Source organism: Coloeus monedula (assembly GCF_965178545.1).
Source record: "Coloeus monedula genome assembly, chromosome: 30".
Classification (NCBI taxonomy): Eukaryota; Metazoa; Chordata; class Aves; order Passeriformes; family Corvidae; genus Coloeus; species Coloeus monedula.
In genome coordinates, this window is record NC_138810.1 from 2,758,258 (window position 1) to 2,777,499 (window position 19,242).

At 65.2% G+C, this 19,242-nt stretch overlaps 2 protein-coding genes across 2 annotated transcripts; both read left to right on the forward strand.

Annotated features, from left to right (window-relative positions):
• The first annotated feature begins 5,517 nt into the window (after nucleotides 1–5,517).
• BLOC1S1 (biogenesis of lysosomal organelles complex 1 subunit 1) lies at nucleotides 5,518–10,275 on the forward strand. The gene is made up of 4 exons (XM_082299082.1): nucleotides 5,518–5,610; nucleotides 5,987–6,059; nucleotides 7,258–7,390; nucleotides 9,956–10,275. Exons 1-4 carry the CDS (start codon nucleotides 5,550–5,552, stop codon nucleotides 10,064–10,066), a joined length of 378 nt encoding a protein of 125 aa, XP_082155208.1. The 5' UTR covers nucleotides 5,518–5,549; the 3' UTR covers nucleotides 10,067–10,275.
• A 2,689-nt stretch (nucleotides 10,276–12,964) lies between these two features.
• On the forward strand, nucleotides 12,965–18,575 carry RDH5 (retinol dehydrogenase 5). The gene is made up of 5 exons (XM_082299239.1): nucleotides 12,965–13,003; nucleotides 13,851–14,169; nucleotides 15,458–15,716; nucleotides 16,716–16,879; nucleotides 18,118–18,575. Exons 2-5 carry the CDS (start codon nucleotides 13,854–13,856, stop codon nucleotides 18,339–18,341), a joined length of 963 nt encoding a protein of 320 aa, XP_082155365.1. The 5' UTR covers nucleotides 12,965–13,003; nucleotides 13,851–13,853; the 3' UTR covers nucleotides 18,342–18,575.
• The last annotated feature ends 667 nt before the right edge of the window (nucleotides 18,576–19,242 follow it).

The following is a 19,242-nucleotide window of genomic DNA, read 5'->3' on the forward strand; positions in this document are numbered from 1 at the left end:
GCAGGGAGTGACCCCAGGACCGAGGAGTGACCCCATAGCGGAGAGAGTGACCCCAAATCCCAGGGAGTGACCCCGGGAGGGCGGGAAGTGACCCCATAGCCCAGGGAGTGACCCCAAATCCCAGGGAGTGACCCGGGGACCGGGGAGTGACCCCATAGCGGAGTGACCCCAAATCCCAGGGAGTGACCCCGGGAGGGCGGGGAGTGACCCCATAGCGGAGAGAGTGACCCCGGGACCGGGGAGTGACCCCAAATCCCAGGGAGTGACCCCGGGAGGGCGGGAAGTGACCCCATAGCCCAGGGAGTGACCCCAAATCCCAGGGAGTGACCCCGGGACCGGGGAGTGACCCCATAGCGGAGAGAGTGACCCCATAGCCCAGGGAGTGACCCCATATTGGAGAGAATGAACCCCATATCGCAGGTGCCGCACCCCATATCGCCAATATTGAACCCCCTATCGCCGATACTGCACCCAATATCACCGATATTGAACCCCATATCGCCAATACTGCACCCCCTATCGCCGACATTGAACCCCATATCGCCGACATTGAACCCCATATCGCCGATACTGCACCCCCTATCGCCGACATTGAACCCCACATCGCACCCAGCCGAGCAACCTGGGGGCGGAGCGGATGCACCCGGGCAGCTTCGGGGGATTTTGGGGTGTCCTGAGGGTGTTTTGGGGTCCCCAATTGGTGCTGAGTGACCCGTCCAAGGAGCGGCTGCATGGGGAGGGTGGGGGGGTCCTGGGTGGTTTTGGGGGGTCCTCAGGGGGGCTTGGGGGGGGGTCCTAGAGACCCTTCATGGTGGGGACCCCCCGAACCCCAAAATATGGGGGGAAAACCCCAAAGAAACCCCAAATCCAAAGGGGGCGACGCCCTTGGGGGATCCTGGAGGGGGGGGGTGGGGAGCACACGGGGAGGGGTCAGCGGTGTCGCGACCCCCGAGACGCCCCCTCCTCTCCCCCCATCCCCCCTCCCGGGAGGTATTTTTGGGGGGGAAAAGGGGCTTTGTCATATTTTCCAGCTGCCCGGGCTATTTTTATCCCGGCTCCAAAGGCCCCGGGAGATTTTTTGGGAGCTGCCAGGGCCGTGTGAACGAGCTCCGGCTCCTCCCTCCCTCCCCCCCGGGGATTTTATTTTTTTTTTTTGGGGGGGGGGTCGGTCCCAGAACGGGATTAGGAAGGTCCAAGCCCCCCCCTCCCTTCCCCCCCCCCCCCCAAATTCCCGCCCTCTCCACGTTTTTCCCTCATTTTCCAACCCAAATTCCCGCCCAAATTCCCGCTCTGTGGGAATCGAGCCCGGCCCGGGGGGGGGCGGCGGGGGGGGGGGAGGGGTCCTCGACCTCCTGCACCCCCCCCACACCCCCCCAAATCGAGAGGGGGTCCCCAAGGAGGGGGGGTGCCCATAAAGGGGGGGGTCCCAAGGGAGGGGGAGGTCCCCATAAAGGGGGGGGGTCCCCATCGAGGGGGGGTCCCCGGGGAGGGGGGTGCATCGGGAAAGGGGGAAGGGCGATGGGAAGAGGGAGAGAGCGGGATTTGGGATTTGGGATTTGGGATTTGGGGGGGGGGGACGGGGATACCCTAAAATCCGCTGGGGGGGAGGGGGCAAAAAGCAAACCTTGGACACCCCGGAGGTCCCAAATCCGCGGTGTTTTCCCTCAAAATGAGTTTTGTTTTGAGGTTTTTTGGGGTTATTTTGGGGTTTTTTTGAGGGGTTTGGGGGGAGTAATTTGGGGTTTTTTGGGGATTTATTTTGGGGTTACTTCTGGGGTTTATTTTGGGGATATTTTCGGGTTTATTTTGGGGTTTCTTTGGGGATTTATTTGGGGGTTTATTTTGGGGTTTATTTTTGGGGGGTTTATTTTTTGGGGTTTATTTTTGGGGTTTTGGGGGGTTTACTTTGGGGGGTTTATTTTGAGGGGTTTATTTTGGGGGTTTACTTCGGGGCTTATTTCGGGGTTTATTTCGGGGTTTATTTCGTTTTTTGGGGGGGGATTTATTTTGGACGTTTTTTTGGGGTTTATTTTTTGGGGTTTATTTTTTGGGGTTTATTCCGGGGTTTATTTTGGGGGGGATTCATTTTGGGCTCTATTTTGGGGATTATTTCTGGGATGAGCATCCCAAAGGTTCCCGTGGCCCCCGGGAATCAGGAGGAGAAAATTCCCCGATCCCATCGGAGCTTCCCGATGGCTCTGGGGAGGATTTGGGGGGGGGGGGGGTCCCGGGGGCTGAGCCCCCTCCCCCAGGACGGAGAGGGGAAGCGGGGACAGCCTCATCCCGGGATTTTATGGGATCGGGAACTCCGTGGGGAGAGCGGGAAGCGATTCCCGGCGAGGGGGAAGCGCAGGGAGGGATCCGGGGAAGGAAAAGAGGGAAACGCTTCCCTGAATTCCGAGGCTTGGAGGGATGGGAAGAGGGAGGGGAAATCTCCCCGGGATCCGGGAGAGGGAGGGAATCCAGGGAAAGAGGGAGGGAAGGATGGAATCCAGGGAAAGAGGGAGGGAATCTCCGAGGGAAGGATGGAATCCATGGAAGGAGGGAGGGAAACTCCGAGGGAAGGATGGAATCCAGGGAAGGAGGGAGGGAATCTCCGAGGGAAGGATGGAATCCATGGAAGGAGGGAGGGAAACTCTCCCTGGAATCCAGGGAAAGAGGGAGGGAATCTCCGAGGGAAGGATGGAATCCATGGAAAAAGGGAGGGAAGGATGGAATCCATGGAAGGAGGGAGGGAAACTCCGAGGGAAGGATGGAATCCAGGGAAGGAGGGAGGGAAGGACGGAATCCAGGGAAAGAGGGAGGGAATCTCCGAGGGAAGGATGGAATCCAGGGAAGGAGGGAGGGAAGGATGGAATCCATGGAAAAAGGGAGGGAAACTCTCCCTGGAATACAAGGGAAGAGGGAGGGAAACTCCGAGGGAAGGATGGAATCCATGGAAAGAGGGAGGGAAACTCGGAGGGAAGGACGGAATCCATGGAAAGAGGGAGGGAATCTCTCCCTGGAATCCAGGGAAAGAGGGAGGGAAGGATGGAATCCAGGGAAGGAGGGAGGGAAACTCTGAGGATGGAATCCAGGGAAAGAGGGAGGGAATCTCCGAGGGAAGGATGGAATCCATGGAAAGAGGGAGGGAAGGATGGAATCCATGGAAAAAGGGAGGGAAAATCTCCCTGGAATCCAGGGAAAGAGGGAGGGAAACTCTCCCGGGAATACAAGGGAAGAGGGAGGGAAACTCCGAGGGAAGGATGGAATCCAGGGAAGGAGGGAGGGAAGGATGGAATCCGGGGAAGGAGGAAGGGAATCTCTCCCTGGAATCCAGGGAAAGAGGGAGGGAATCTCCGAGGGAAGGAGGGAATCCATGGAAAAAGGGAGGGAAACTCTCCCTGGAATCCAAGGGAAAGAGGGAGGGAATCTCCGAGGGAAGGACGGAATCCATGGAAAGAGGGAGGGAATCTCTCCCTGGAATCCAGGGAAAGAGGGAGGGAAGGATGGAATCCAGGGAAGGAGGGAGGGAAACTCTGAGGATGGAATCCAGGGAAAGAGGGAGGGAATCTCCGAGGGAAGGATGGAATCCATGGAAAAAGGGAGGGAAACTCCGAGGGAAGGATGGAATCCATGGAAAAAGGGAGGGAAACTCTCCCTGGAATCCATGGAAAAAGGGAGGGAAACTCTCCCTGGAATCCAAGGCAAGGACGGAACACGGGGAATCCAGGGAAGGAAATTCCCCAAACTTTCCAGGGGAGCCACGGAAGGAGGGAAACTGCCCGGACCCCGAGGACCCCGCGGAAAGAGGGAAGAAAATCCCACGGAGCCTGAGGGATCCACGGGAAGCGGGAGGGGAAACTCCCCAGAGAGTCCAACAAACGAAAGCCGCGAACCGCCAAGAAATCAGATCCCCGAAATCCCCCAAATCCATTAAATCCACGAAATCCCTGAAATCCATGAAATCTCTGAAATCCACGAAATCCCCGAAATCCATGAAATCCCCAAAATCCCGGCTGCCCCAGCTCGCCCCGATCCCGCTGGGATCCCCTTCCCGAGCTGCCCCGGACCGTGCCCGTGTTCCCGTTCCCGCTCCCGTTCCCGCTCCTATTCCCGTTCCCGCTCCCGTTCCCGCTCCCGTTCCCATGTTCCGATTCCCGCTCCTATTCCCGCTCCCGTTCCCGTGTTCCCGTTCCCGCTCCCGTTCCCGCTCCGATCCCGTTCCCGTTCCCGTTCCCGCTCCCGTTCCCGCTCCCGTTCCCGCTCCCGTTCCCGTGTTCCCGTTCCCGTTCCCACTCCCGTTCCCGTTCCCGTTCCCGCTCCCGTTCCCGCTCCCGTTCCCGTGTTCCCATTCCCGTTCCCGCTCCCGTTCCCGTGTTCCGATTCCCGCTCCTATTCCCGCTCCCGTTCCCGTGTTCCCGTTCCCGCTCCCGTTCCCGCTCCGATCCCGTTCCCGTTCCCGCTCCCGTTCCCGCTCCGATCCCGTTCCCGTTCCCGTTCCCGCTCCCGTTCCCGTGTTCCCGTTCCCATTCCCGTTCCCGTTCCCGTTCCCGCTCCCGTTCCCGTGTTCCCGTTCCCATTCCCGTTCCCGCTCCCGTTCCCGTGTTCCCGTTCCCATTCCCGTTCCCGCTCCCATTCCCGCTCCCGTTCCCATTCCCGTTCCCGCTCCCACTCCCATTCCCTATAGACCCCTACAGTCCCCTATAGACCTCCCCGTCCCCTATAGACCCCTATAGACCCCTACAGTCCCCTATAGCCCCCCATCCCCTATAGACCCGTACAGTCCCCTATAGAAACCTACAGTCCCCTATAGCCCCCCATCCCCTATAGGCCCCTACAGTCCCCTATAGACCCCCATCCCCTATAGCCCCCCGTCCCCTATAGACCCCTACAGTCCCCTATAGACCTCTACAGTCCCCGATAGACCCCCATTCCCTATAGACCCCCATCCCCTATAGCCCCCCATCCCCTATAGACCTCTACAGTCTCCTATAGACCCCCCCATCCCCTATAGACCCCTACAGTCCCCTATAGCCCCCCATCCCCTATAGACCCCTACAGTCCCCTATAGACCCCCGTCCCCTATAGACCCCTACAGCCCCCTATAGCCCCCCATCCCTTATAGACCCCTACAGTCCCCTATAGAACCCCCCCATCCCCTATAGACCTCTACAGTCCCCTATAGCCCCCCATCCCCTATAGACCCCTACAGTCCCCTATAGACCTCTACAGTCCCCTATAGACCCCCATTCCCTATAGACCCCTACAGTCCCCTATAGACCCCTACAGACCCCTACAGCCCCCTATAGCCCCCGTCCCCTATAGACCTCTACAGTCCCCTATAGCTCCCCGTCCCCTATAGACCCCTACAGCCCCCTATAGCCCCCCCCCCCCACCCCCCCGTCCCCTATAGACCCCCACAGCCCCCTATAGACCCCCCTCAGTCACGTGGCTCCTCCCCGGGGGGGGGGGCGGTCACGTGCCGGTGACGCGGAGGGCGGGGGCGTGGCGTCGGTCACGTGTCGGTGAGTCGCGCGGCGCGGCGGTCACGTGACGCGGCGGCCGCCATGCTGTCCCGGCTGCTGAAGGAGCACCAGGCCCGCCAGAGCGAGCGGCGCGAGCTGCAGGGTGAGCCCCGCCCTCCCCCGTCCCCATGGCGACAAAGCCCCGCCCGCCGCCTCCCATTGGCTGCCGGAGCTGCCGCTTACCGCAGCGCTGAATCCCATTGGCTGTCGGAGCCGCCGCTTCCCGCGGCGCTGCATCCTATTGGCTGGCGCGGCTGTCCGTCAAGGAGTGGGAAAGGGCGGGAAGCCTGAGGGGCCCTGAGGGGGGAGGGGGGAGGGGGGGGGGGGGAGGACGGACGGTGAGGTCACGGCCCCGTGCGCTGACGTCAGGAGGGGCCTTGCTGACGTCAAGCCAGGCCCTGTTGACGTCACGGGCAGTGGCGGGGCGGGCGGGGGTCCCGCCGCCCCTCACGGCCCTGTCCCGGTGTGTCCCTCCCCAGAGCGGCGGCGCAGGGACGCCATCGCGGCCGCCACCCGCCTCACCGAGGCTCTGGTCGATCACCTCAACGTGGGGTGAGCCCGCGACCTCCGGACCCCACCCCCAGCGACCCCCAAATTCCTTCTGGGACACCCCCCCCCTCCCCAACCCCCAACCCCCTCCTGGAGACCCCAAACCCCGCCTGGGAATTCCCACCCCCCCAAAATCCCTCTGGGAATCCCCAACCGCCCCCACCCAGGACCCCCAAAGACCGTCTGGGGACCCCAAAACCCCTCCCGGGGACCCCCAACCTTGCCGAACCTCCCAGCTTGTCCTCCCGTAAGACCCCCGGCCCCACAGAACCCCCCCCATTCCCACAGACCCCCCTTCCCAGGGGACCCCCAACCCCCTCAGACACCCCCATCCCCCCCCAACCCCATAGAACCCCCCCCCAGCCCCACAAATCCCCCCCTTCCTGAACCCCCCAGCCCCCCAAATCCCCCCTCCCCTTCCTGAACCCCCCAGCCCCTCAAATCCTCCCCCGACCCCCCCAGCCCCACAAATCCCCCCCCACCTTCCTGAGGACCGCCCCAGCCCCACAAACCCCCCCCAACCCCATAGAACCCCCCAGCCCCACAAATCCCCCCCATTTCCTGAACCACCCCAGCCCCACAAATCCCCCCCAACCCCATAGAACCCCCCAGCCCCACAAACCCCCCCCAACCCCATAGAACCCCGCAGCCCCACAAACCCCCCCCAACCCCATAGAACCCCCCAGCCCCACAAATCCCCCCCATTTCCTGAACCCCCCCAGCCCCACAAACCCCCCCCAACCCCATAGAACCCCCCAGCCCCACAAATCCCCCTTCCCCCTTCCTGAGCCCCCCAGCCCCACAAATCCCCCCCTTCCTGAACCCCCCATCCCCACAAATCCCCCCCATTTCCTGAACCCCCCAGCCCCACAAATCCCCCCCCACCTTCCTGAGGACCGCCCCAGCCCCACAAATCTCCCCTAACCCCATAGAACCCTCCAGCCCCACAAACCCCCCCCAACCCCATAGAACCCCCCAGCCCCACAAATCCCCCCCATTTCCTGAACCCCCCCAGCCCCACAAATCCCCCCCCTTCCTAAACCCCCCCAGCCCCACAAATCCCCCCCCTCCCCATTCCTGAAGACCCTCCCCCTCCAAACCCCCTCCCCACCTCCTTCCCCCCTTTGCTGGGCTCTCCCCTCACTCGGGGGGTGTCGGGGGACCCCCCCCTCCCCCCCTCACTTGCCCACCCCCCCCTCAGGGTGGCCCAGGCCTACGTGAACCAGCGCAAGCTGGACCAGGAGGTGAAGACCCTGCAGGTGCAGGCGGCCCAGTTCGCTCGCCAGACCGGCCACTGGATCGCCATGGTGGAGAACTTCAACCAGGCCCTCAAGGTGGGGGTCCCTCGCCCCCCTCTACACCCCCCCAAAACACACCCCGAGGATTTGGGGAGGGGGTCCCACCCTCCTGAACTTGCCACTGGGGAGGGGGGTGCTCGGGAATTGCCCCCCACGCCAGCCTGGATTGTGGGGAGGAGAAGGGGTGTGAGGAGCAGTTGGGGGGCTGGGGGGTAATGGAGGGGGGATGAAGCCCCCAGACTCATAAAGGGGGGGGGGATGAAGCCCCCAGACTCATGAAAGGGGAAAATGAAGCCCCCAGACTCATGGAAGCAGGGAATGAAGGCCCCGGACTCATGGAAGGGAGGGGGATGAAGCCCCCAGCCTCATGGAAGGGGGGGGAATGAAGCCCCCAGACTCATGGAGAGGGGAATGTGAAGCCCCCAGACTCATGGAAGGGGGGAATGTGGACCCCAGACTCTTGGAGAGGAGATGAAGCCCCCAGACTCATGGAAAGGAGGGGGATGAAGCCCCCAGACTCATAGAGAGGAGATGAAGCCCCCAGACTCATGGAAGGTGGGGGAATGAAGCCCCCAGACTCATGGAAAGGAGGGGGATGAAGCCCCCAGACTCATAGAGAGGAGATGAAGCCCCCAGACTCATGGAAGGTGGGGGAATGAAGCCCCCAGACTCATAGAGAGGAGATGAAGCCCCCAGACTCATGGAAGGTGGGGGAATGAAGCCCCCAGACTCTTGGAGAGGAGATGAAGCCCCCAGACTCATGAAAGGGAGGGGGATGAAGCCCCCAGACTCATGGAGAGGGGAATGAAGCCCCCAGACTCATGAAAGGGAGGGGGATGAAGCCCCCAGACTCATGGAGAGGGGAATGAAGCCCCCAGACTCATGGAAAGGAGGGGGATGAAGCCCCCAGACTCATGGAAGGGGGGGAATGTGAAGCCCCCAGACTCACGGAAGGTGGGGGGAATGTGGACCCCAGACTCATAGAGAGGAGATGAAGCCCCCAGACTCATGGAAGGGGGGGGGATGAAGCCCCCAGACTCATGAAAGGGAGGGGGATGAAGCCCCCAGACTCATGGAAAGGAGGGGGATGAAGCCCCCAGACTCATAGAGAGGAGATGAAGCCCCCAGACTCATGGAGAGGGGAATGTGAAGCCCCCAGACTCATGGAAGGGAGGGGGATGAAGCCCCCAGACTCATAGAGAGAAGATGAAGCCCCCAGACTCATGGAGAGGGGAGTGAAGCCCCCAGACTCATAGAGAGGAGATGGAGGGGGTGGGGATGAAGCCCCCAGACTCATGGAGAGGGAGAAAATGAAGCCCCCAGACTCATGGAGAGGAGATGAAGCTCCCAGACTCATGGAAGGGGAGGATGAAGCCCCCAGCCCCTTGGGTTTGTGCTGGGCAGCACCCAGGGGGTCCCAGGGAACATCGAGGGGGTCTTGGGCAGCACCCAGGGGGTCCCAGGGAACATCCAGGGGGTCTTGGGGAGCACCCTGGGGGTCCCAGGGAACATCCAGGGGGTCTTGGGCAGCACCCAGGGGGTCCCAGGCAGTATCCAGGGGGTCTCAGGGAGCATCCAGGACATCTTGGGGAACATCCAGGGGATCTTGGGCAGCACCCAGGGGGTCCCAGGGAACATCCAGGGGGTCTTGGGGAGCACCCAGAGGGTCCCAGGGAACATCCAGGGGGTCTTGGGGAGCACCCTGGGGGTCCCAGGGAACATCCAGAGGGTCTTGGGCAGCACCCAGAGGGTCCCAGGGAACATCCAGGGGGTCTTGGGGAGCACCCAGGGGGTCCCAGGGAACATCCAGAGGGTCTCGGGGAGCACCCAGGGGGTCTTGGGGAACATCCAGGGGGTCTTGGGCAGCACCCTGAGGGTCCCAGGGAACATCCAGGGGGTCTCAGGGAGCACCCAGGGGGTCCCAGGGAACATCCAGGGGGTCTCAGGGAGCACCCAGGGGGTCCCAGGGAACATCCAGGGGGTCTTGGGGAGCACCCAGGGGGTCCCAGGGAACATCCAGGGGGTCTTGGGCAGCACCCAGGGGGTCCCAGGGAACATCCAGGGGGTCTTGGGCAGCACCCTGGGGGTCCCAGGGAACATCCAGGGGGTCTTGGGCAGCACCCAGGGGGTCCCAGGGAACATCCAGAGGGTCTTGGGGAGCACCCTGGGGGTCCCAGGGAACATCCAGGGGGTCTTGGGCAGCACCCAGGGGGTCCCAGGGAACATCCAGGGGATCTTGGGGAGCACCCTGGGGGTCCCAGGGAACATCCAGGGGGTCTTGGGGAGCACCCTGGGGGTCCCAGGGAACATCCAGGGGGTCTTGGGGAGCACCCAGGGGGTCCCAGGGAACATCCAGGGGGTCTCAGGGAGCATCCAGGACATCTTGGGGAACATCGAGGGGGTCTTGGGCAGCACCCAGGGGGTCCCAGGGAATACCCAGAAGGTCTCAGGTGGGTGGGATGGGATGGGATTGGTGGCACCCCCCTCCCTCAGGTGAGACCCCACCCCCGGTAAATCCCTGAGACAAACGTGGCAGGCTGGGACAAAACCCCCCCCCTCCCCCAAACCCCCCTGCGAGAGCCCCCTCCCCAAATCCCGCAGGAAATCGGGGACGTGGAGAACTGGGCCCGCAGCATCGAGCTGGACATGAGGACCATCGCCACCGCCCTCGAGTACATCTACAAGGGGCAGCTGCAGCCCTCCTGCTCCTGATGGACCCCCCCAGACCCCTCCCGGGACCCCTGGGAACCCCCCCGAGACCCCCCAGCACCGCCCGCTGCTCCCAGCAAGTGATGGAGATTGGAGGAGGGGGGGGGGGGTCTCACCACCGTGTCCTTGGGACCCCACCCCAGCCCCCCCCAGGCACTGGGATCAATGGAATAAAGCAGGGGGGGGCACCCGGGGGGGTGGGGGGGGGTCAGGCCGGGCCGCAGGACCCTGGCACAGCCCCCCCCCCCGAGCCCCCCCTAAGCCCCCTCATCCTCTTTAGTGCTTAACGAGGCTCTGAGGCTCCTTTATTCGGGACAAAGGGCCCGTTCTGGGCCCTAATTCCCCCGGGGGGGCTCGGCCCCCCCAGATCCAGGGGGTGGCAGGGCTTTAATTCCCTTGGGGGGGTCTCAGGGCACTTTTTTGGGGTGATGCCCCCCCCATTTCCCATGGCTGGGAGGGTTTTAATTCCTTGGGGGGGGGGCTCAGGGCCCCTTTTTGGGGTGATGCCCCCCCCATTTCCCATGGCTGGAGGGGCTTTAATCCCCTGGGGGGGGGTCTCAGGGCACTTTTTTGGAGTGAGGGTCTCAGGGCACCTTTTTGGGGTGATGCCCCCCCCATTTCCCATGGCTGGAAGGGCTTTAATCCCCTTGGGGGGGGCTCAGGGCCCCTTTTTGGGGTGATGCCCCCCCATTTCCCATGGCTGGGAGGCTTTAATTCCTTGGGGGGGGGGTCTCAGGGCACTTTTTTGGGCTGTGCCCCCCCATTTCCCATGGCTGGGAGGTTTCAATTCTCTTGGGGGGGGGTCTCAGGGCCCCTTTTTGGGGTAAGGGTCTCAGGGCACCTTTTTGGGGTGATGCCCCCCCCATTTCCCATGGCTGGAGGGGCTTTAATCCCCTTGGGGGGGGCTCAGGGCCCCTTTTTGGGCTGTGCCCCCCCATTTCCCATGGCTGGAAGGGCTTTAATCCCCTGGGGGGGGTCTCAGGGCACTTTTTTGGGGTGATGCCCCCCCCATTTCCCATGGCTGGGAGATTTTAATTCTCTTGGGGGGGGGGCTCAGGGCCCCTTTTTGGAGTGAGGGGCTCAGGGGCACTTTTTTGGGCTGTGCCCCCCCATTTCCCATGGCTGGGAGGGTTTTAATTCCTTGTGGGAGGGGGCTCAGGGGCCTTTTTGGGGTGATTCCCCCCCATCTCCCAGCACTGGGGGGGGCTCCAGTTCCTTGGGGGGGGGTCTCAGCCCCCCCCAATTCCAGGCAATGCCCCCCCCCCCCCATCTCTCAGCGCCGGGGGGGGGTCTCCTTCAGGGTGAGGGTCTCCCACAAGGCCAGGGGTGTCCCAGCCCCCCCCCAAAAGATGCCCAAACCCCCCCTCGGAGCGCTGGGGGGGGGTCTGGGGGCAGGGGGGAGGGGAGGGGAGGGGAGGGGAGGGGCCTGAACTCCCCCCGGGAGCTTTGGCCGTGCCGGGCACGGGGAGGAGCGACCGTGGCCCCCCCCCCCCCCCCCGCCCCAAATCCTACGGACCCCTCCCCTATTCCCACGGCCCCCCCCCGCCACCCCCGAGGCTCACACGGCCCCGAGCCCGCGGCCGGAGCAGCGCCCGCAGCCCCTCTGCCCCCCCGAGGGAATTGGGGACCCCCCCTCTACACCTCAGAGGTACGTGGGGACCCCCCCTCTGCCCAGGGACCTCCCTCTGCCCCCCCGAGGGAATTGGGGACCCCCCCCTCTGCACCCCCGAGGTACGTGGGGACCCCCCCTGCACCCCCGAGGGAATTGGGGACCCCCCCCTCTGCACCCCCGAGGTACATGGGGACCCCCCCTCTGCACCCCCGAGGTACGTGGGGACCCCCCCTCTGCCCAGGGACCCCCCCTCTGCCCCCCTGAGGGACTTGGGGACCCCCCCTCTACACCTCAGAGGGATGTGGGGACCCCCCTCTGCCCCCCCGAGGGACTTGGGGACCCCCCCTCTGCACCCCCGAGGTACGTGGGGATCCCCCTCTGCCCAGGGACCCCCCGAGGGACTTGGGGACCCCCCCTCTGCCCCCCTGAGGGACTTGAGGACCCCCCCTCTACCCAGTTACCCCCCCTCTGCACCCCCGAGGGATTTGGGGACCCCCCCCCCCCCCCCACCTGCTCCGGGGGTCTCCTGTTGTGGGGGGAGCTCTGGGGACATGGGGCAGAGCCCCGGGGTCACCCCCAAACCCCCCCAAACGGGGCTGCTGGAGGGGGTCACCACCCGACCCCCCCTCCCCAAATTGGTTCTGGGGGCACAGGACAGACCCCGGGTGTGCCCCCCCCAAATCTGAGGGTGGGGAGGGGGGTCTCTGCCCCCCTCCCCTTTGGGGGTCCCTCCCCTCCTTTTGGGGGGGTCCCTCACACCCCCATGGTGTGAAACCCCCAAACCAACAACGGGGGAGCTCCTGGGACCCCCAACCCCCCCACATGGGGGTCCCGGAGACCCCCAAACCCCCCAGATGGGGGTCCCGGAGAGGGGGGCACAGGACAGACCCCTCGTGTCCCCCCAAATCCGAGGGTGGGGAGGGGGGTCCCTGCCACCCTTTTGGGGGGGGGTCCAACCCCTCAAACCAGCAATGGGGGGGGGGGGTCCTATCACCCAAACCCCCCCACATGGGGGTCCCGGAGACCCCCAAACCCCCCAGATGGGGGTCCCGGAGGGGGGGGGGGTGGGGGGCACGTTCCCCTCGGGTCCCCTCCCCACACGGGGCAGGTGAGGGGGGGGATCAGGTGGCTTGGGGGGGGTCCCGCACACGACAGGGCCAGGCCCGGGGGTCCCGGGGGTCGCCGCTGCCCCGGGAGGGTGGGAGGGGGCCGGAGGGGACCCCCCCCGGAGCCCCCCCCGTGCCCGGCCGGTGACGCACGTGCCCCCCCCCCCCGCACGGCCCCGTTAATCCGGGCTCGGCCGCCCGGCCCCGGCCAGGCCGGCCAAGGTGGGTCTGGGGTCCCTCGGGGGGGCTCGCGGTGCCCGTTCCCACCCCCCCCCCCCCCCCAAACTCTCAGGAGAGGTTTTGGGGTCCCGGGGCACGGCAGGGACCCCCCCGCACCCCCTCCCCCCGGGTGGGACAGAGGAGGCGGAGCCCGGCTGGGGTCAGTCCTGAGTGACCGCTCTGTCCACCCCACACCTGGGGGCGGGCGGGGTGGGGGGGACCGGGGTGAGACCCCCGTGGGCTGGGGGTCCCTCCGGGCTCCTGGCGGGGGTCACGCGTGTCCCTTGTCCCCTGTAGGTGTCCCCCCCCCCCCCGTGTGGCCGTACTGGGGACGTGAGAACTCTGTAGGGTCAGCGTGGGGGTCCGGACAGGGTGGGGGTCCCTCCAAACCCCACTCGGGGTACGGGGGAGGGGTCCTGGTGGGGGTCCCAAGTGTCCCCTGCCTCCCACAGACACCCCCCCCCCCCCCCAGCGTGTGGGGGGCGCTGGGGGGTGAGAGGTGGGACCCCCGTGCTGTGGGCAGGGTGGGGGTCCCTCGTCGGGGTGCAGAGTGACCTTGGGGGGGGTCCCACGCGTCCCCTGTCCCCCCGCAGGCCGTGTGGGGTGGCACTGGGGGCACTGGGGGCAGTCACACAGGGTGGGGGTCCCTCCCTCCAGGGTGGGGGTCCCTCCCTCTGGGCTCCTCGGGGGGCACAGAGGTGACACTGGTGGGGGTCCCACGCGTCCCCTGTCCCCCCGCAGGTCCCTGTCCCTGGCACTGGTGGCACTGGGGCAGTCACACAGGGTGGGGGTCCCTCCCTCGGGGGGCACAGGGGTGACCCTGGCGGGGGTCCCCGCTGTCCCCCCGCAGGCCATGTGGCTCTACGTGGCACTGGTGGCACTGGCCTGGGCGCTGGGCTGGCTGGTGCGGGACCGCCGGACGCTGCCCACGGTGACGGACAAGCACGTGTTCATCACGGGCTGCGACAGCGGCTTTGGCAACCTGCTGGCCCGGCGGCTGGCCCGGCGTGGCTACCGAGTGCTGGCCGCCTGCCTGACCCCGCAGGGAGCCGAGAGCCTGCGGGGGGACAGCGGCGGGGGACACCTGAGGACCACCCTGCTCGATGTCACCCGCTCCGACAGCATCCGCCGGGCCGCCGAGTGGGTGCGGCAGGAGGTGGGGGAGAAAGGTGAGGGGCTGGGGGGGGGGGGGGGAAAAAGGGGGTCTGGGGGCTTGGGGAGGGGATGGGGGGCAAGGGGGACACGGGGGGACACGGGGGGACACGGATCAAGAGAGGGGATGTGGGGGAGGGGGAGCACGAGGGACACATGGGGGGAAAAGGAGGGGATGGGGGCCAGGGGGGACATGGGGTGCCCCAAAGAGGGGCTGTGGGGCCAGGGGGGACATGGGGTGCCCCAAAGAGGGGCTATGGGGCAGGGGGGACATGGGGTGCCCCAAAGAGGGGCTGTGGGGCAGGGGGGACCTGGGGTGCCCCAAAGAGGGGCTATGGGGCAGGGGGGGGACATGGGGTGCCCCAAAGAGGGGGTGGGGGCCAGGGGGGACATGGGGTGCCCCAAAGAGGGGCTGTGGGGCAGGGGGGACATGGGGTGCCCCAAAGAGGGGATGGGGGCCAGGGGGGGACATGGGGTGCCCCAAAGAGGGGCTGTGGGGCCAGGGGGGACATGGGGTGCCCCAAAGAGGGGATGGGGGCCAGGGGGGACATGGGGTGTCCCAAAGAGGGGATGGGGGCCAGGGGGGGGGACATGGGGTGCCCCAAAGAGGGGCTGTGGGGCAGGGGGGGGACATGGGGTGCCCCAAAGAGGGGATGGGGGCCAGGGGGGGGACATGGGGTGCCCCAAAGAGGGGATGGGGGCCAGGGGGGACATGGGGTGCCCCAAAGAGGGGATGGGGGCCAGGGGGGACATGGGGTGCCCCAAAGAGGGGCTGTGGGGCAGGGGGGACATGGGGTGCCCCAAAGAGGGGCTATGGGGGAGGGGGGGACCTGGAGGGGAGGGTCCCAGCGGGGTATAATGGGGACAGTCTAGGGGTCCCGGGGGACACTTGGGGTGCCATTCTGGGGGTCCCAGGGGACACTTGGGGTGCCATTCTGGGGGTCCCGGGGGACACTTGGGGTGCCATTCTGGGGGTCCCAGGGACACTGGGGGTGCCATTCTGGGGGTCCCAGGGACACTGGGGGTGCCATTCTGGGGGTCCCACCCTCTGTGTGCCCCCCAGGGCACTCCGGGGACAGTCTGGGGGGTCCTAGGGAACACTGGGGGTGCCATTGTGGGGGTCCCACCCTCTGTGTCCCCACAAGGGGGACAATGGGAACAGTCTGGGGGTGCCATTGTGGGGGTCCCAGGGATACTGGGGGTGCCATTCTGGGGGTCCCAGGGATACTGGGGGTGCCATTCTGGGGGTCCCGGGGGACACTGGGGGTGCCACTGTGGTGGTCCCACCCTCCGTGTGCCCCCCAGGGCTGTTTGGGCTAGTGAACAACGCGGGCGTGGCCAGCCCCATCGGCCCCACGGAGTGGATGGACATCGAGGACTTCCGCCGGATCATGGCCGTCAACGCCTTCGGGGCCATCGAGGTCACCCTGCAGCTGCTGCCGCTGCTGAAACGGGCGCGGGGCCGAGTGGTCAACATGTCCAGCGTCCTGGGGCGCGTCTCGGCCAACGGCGGCGGCTACTGCGTGTCCAAGTTCTGCGTCGAGGCCTTCTCGGACAGCCTCAGGTGGGTGCTGCACCCTGGACGTGCCAGGAGCCCTCCGGCCACACCCTGAGCCCCAGGCCACACCATGACCCCTCTGGCCATGCCATGACCCCTCTGGCTACCTCCTGACCCCTCCAGCCACCTCCTGGCCCCTTCTCAGGTGGGACATGCGGCATTTTGGGGTCAAGGTGAGCATGGTGGCACCAGGGTTCTTCAGGACCAACGTGACCGACCTGGGTGGCTCTGACCCCTCTGGCCATGCCCTGACCACCCCCTGACCCCTCTGGCCACCCCCTGACCACCCCCTGACCCCCTGGCCCCCTCTCAGGCGGGACATGCGGCACTTTGGGGTCAAGGTCAGCATGGTGGCACCAGGGTTCTTCAGGACCAATGTGACCGACCTGGGTGGCCCTGACCCCTCTGGCCATGCCCTGACCCCTCTGGCCACCCCCTGACCCTCTGGCAACCCCCTGGCCACCCTCTGACCACCCCCTGGCCCCCTCTCAGGTGGGACATGCGGCATTTTGGGGTCAAGGTGAGCATGGTGGCACCAGGGTTCTTCAGGACCAACGTGACCGACCTGGGTGGCCCTGACCCCTCTGGCCATGCCCTGACCACCCCCTGACCCCTCTGGCCACCCCCTGACCACCCCCTGACCCCCTGGCCCCCTCTCAGGCGGGATATGCGGCACTTTGGGGTCAAGGTCAGCATGGTGGGACCAGGGTTCTTCAAGATCAGCGTGACCGACCTGGGTGGCCCTGACCCCTCTGGCCATGCCCTGACCACCCCCTGACCCCTCTGGCCACCCCCTGACCACCCCCTGACCCCCTGGCCCCCTCTCAGGCGGGACATGCGGCACTTTGGGGTCAAGGTCAGCATGGTGGCACCAGGGTTCTTCAGGACCAATGTGACCGACCTGGGTGGCCCTGACCCCTCTGGCCATGCCCTGACCCCTCTGGCCACCCCCTGACCCCTCTGGCCACCCCCTGACCACACCCTGACCCCCTGGCCCCCTCTCAGGCGGGACATGCGGCACTTTGGGGTCAAGGTGAGCATGGTGGAGCCGGGTTTTTTCAAGACCAACGTGACGGACCTGGACGCGCTGGAGGCGTCGCTGCGGCGCTGCTGGGAGCGCCTGGAGCCCGAGACCCGCAGCAGCTACGGGGAGCACTTCCTGCCCCAGTGTGAGTGGGGCGGGGGCTGCGGGGCGGGGGCACGGCCCCGACACCCCCTGTGGCTCTCCCCCAGACCCCAAACCCCAGCGTCCCAGCCCTGCCTCAGTTTCCCCTTTCCTGACCCTTTCCCAACTCCCCCAAACCCCAAATTCCAGCATTCCATCCCTGCCTCAGTTTCTCTTTCCCTGCATCCCCAAACCCCAAACCCCAGCGTCCCATCCCTGCCTCAGTTTCCCCTTTCCTGACCATTTTCCCACCTCCCAGCTCCCCCAAACCCCAAATTCCAGCATCCCAGCCCTGCCTCAGTTTCCCTTTTCCTGATCCTTTTCCCAACTCCCCCAAACCCCAAATTCCTGCATCCCACCCCTGCCTCGGTTTCCCTTTTCCTGCATCCCACCCCTGCCTCAGTTTCCCCTTTCCAGCATCCCATCCCTGCCTCAGTTTCCCCTTTCCTGACCCTTTTCCCAACTCCCCCAACCCCCAAATTCCACCCCTGCCTCAGTTTCCCTTTTCCTGACCCTTTCCCAATTCCCAGAGACCCCAAATTCCAGCATCCCACCCCTGCCTCAGTTTCCCCGTTCCCGATCCTTTCCCTGCATCCCCAAACCCCAAATTCCAGCATCCCACCCCTGCCTCAGTTTCCCCGTTCCCGATCCTTTCCCTGCATCCCCAAACCCCAAATTCCAGCATCCCACCCCTGCCTCAGTTTCCCTTTCCCTCCATCCCCAAACCCCAGCATCCCATCCCTGCCTCAGTTTCCCTTTCCCTGCATCCCCAAACCCCAAACCCCAGCATCCCATCCCTGCCTCAGTTTCCCTTTCCCTCCATCCCCAAACCCCAGCATCCCATCCCTGCCTCAGTTTCCCTTTCCCTGCATCCCCAAACCCCAAATTCCAGCATCCCATCCCTGCCTCAGTTTCTCTTTCCCTCCATCCCCAAACCCCAAACCCCAGCGTCCCATCCCTGCCTCAGTTTCCCCTTTCCTGACCATTTTCCCATCTCCCAGCTCCCCCAAACCCCAAATTCCTGCATCCCACCCCTGCCTCAGTTTCCCTTTTCCAGCATCCCATCCCTGCCTCAGTTTCCCTTTTCCTGACCCTTTCCCAATTCCCAGAGACCCCAACCCCCAAATTCCATCCCTGCCTCAGTTTCCCTTTTCCTGACCCTTTCCCAATTCCCAGAGACCCCAAACCCCACCATCCCAGCCCTGCCTCAGTTTCCCTCTCCGGGCCCTTTCCCCTGCCCAGACCTGAGGGTGCAGCGCCTGCTGCTGTCTCTGCTGTGCGACCAGGACCTGGCCAAGGTCACCGACTGCATCGAGCACGCGCTGCGGGCGCAGCACCCGCGCAGCCGCTACAGCGCCGGCTGGGACGCCAAGCTGCTCTGGCTGCCGGCCTCCTACCTGCCCTCGGCCCTCGTGGACCTGGCCCTGGCCCTCATCCTGCCCAAGCCGGCCCACAGCGTCCACTGAGAGCCCCCAGACCCAAATAAAGCCCCCCAGGGTGGGGGAGAAACCCCCCCAAACTCGCCTGGCCTTGTTCTGCTCAGTTTGGGGGGATTTGGGGACACTGAGGTGACACGTGTGGATTTGGGGACACTGAGGTGGCACCTGGAGCCCCATGGACCTGGCCCTTGTCCTCATCCTGCCCAAAGCACCCACTGAGAGCCCCCAGACCCAAATAAAGCCCCCCAGGGTGGGGGATGAACAGCCCAAACTCGCCTGGCCTTGTTCTTGCTCGGGGTCACGGGTGGAAGGGGGATTTGGGGACACTGAGGTGACACCTGGAGCCCCATGGACCTGGCCCTGATCAAAGCATCCACTGAGAGCCCCCAGACCCAAATAAAGCCCCCCAGGGTGGGGAATAAACCCCCCCAAACTCACCCCTCCCTGCCCAGCTCGGGGAAGTTGAGGCGGCACGTGAAGATTTGGGGACATCGAGGGGGCACAGAGAGACCCCAAAACCCCAGCACGGACCCCCTCCCCCAAAACCCCCTCAACTCCAAGAGGGACCCCCCAAAACCCCCTCAACTCCAAGAAGGACCCCCCCCCTCCCCAAAACCCCCTCAACTCCAAGAGGGACCCCCCCCCCAAAACCCCCTCAACTCCAAGAGAGACCCCCCCCCAAAACCTCCTCATCTCCCAGAGGGACCCCTCCCCTAAAACTCCCTCAACTCCAAGAGAGACCCCCCTAGACCCCCCAAAACCCCCTCAACTCCAAGAGGGACCCCCCCCCCAAAACCCCCTCAACTCCAAGAGGGACCCCCCAAAACCCCCTCAACTCCAAGAAGGACCCCCCCCCTCCCCAAAACCCCCTCAACTCCAAGAGGGACCCCACCCCAAAACCCCCTCAACTCCAAGAGGGACCCCACCC

What these genes read in the sequence shown, in the direction of transcription:
- RDH5 (XM_082299239.1), top strand. Translation starts at nt 13,854, where the DNA reads ATGTGGCTCTACGTGGCACTGGTGGCACTGGCCTGGGCGCTGGGCTGG. An exon ending in GCAGGAGGTGGGGGAGAAAG is followed by an intron (nt 14,170 to 15,457) that starts GTGAGGGGCTGG and finishes TGTGCCCCCCAG; the next exon opens with GGCTGTTTGGGCTAGTGAAC. An exon ending in GGAGCACTTCCTGCCCCAGT is followed by an intron (nt 16,880 to 18,117) that starts GTGAGTGGGGCG and finishes TCCCCTGCCCAG; the next exon opens with ACCTGAGGGTGCAGCGCCTG.
- BLOC1S1 (XM_082299082.1), top strand. Translation starts at nt 5,550, where the DNA reads ATGCTGTCCCGGCTGCTGAAGGAGCACCAGGCCCGCCAGAGCGAGCGG. An exon ending in CGAGCGGCGCGAGCTGCAGG is followed by an intron (nt 5,611 to 5,986) that starts GTGAGCCCCGCC and finishes GTCCCTCCCCAG; the next exon opens with AGCGGCGGCGCAGGGACGCC. An exon ending in GTCGATCACCTCAACGTGGG is followed by an intron (nt 6,060 to 7,257) that starts GTGAGCCCGCGA and finishes CCCCCCCCTCAG; the next exon opens with GGTGGCCCAGGCCTACGTGA.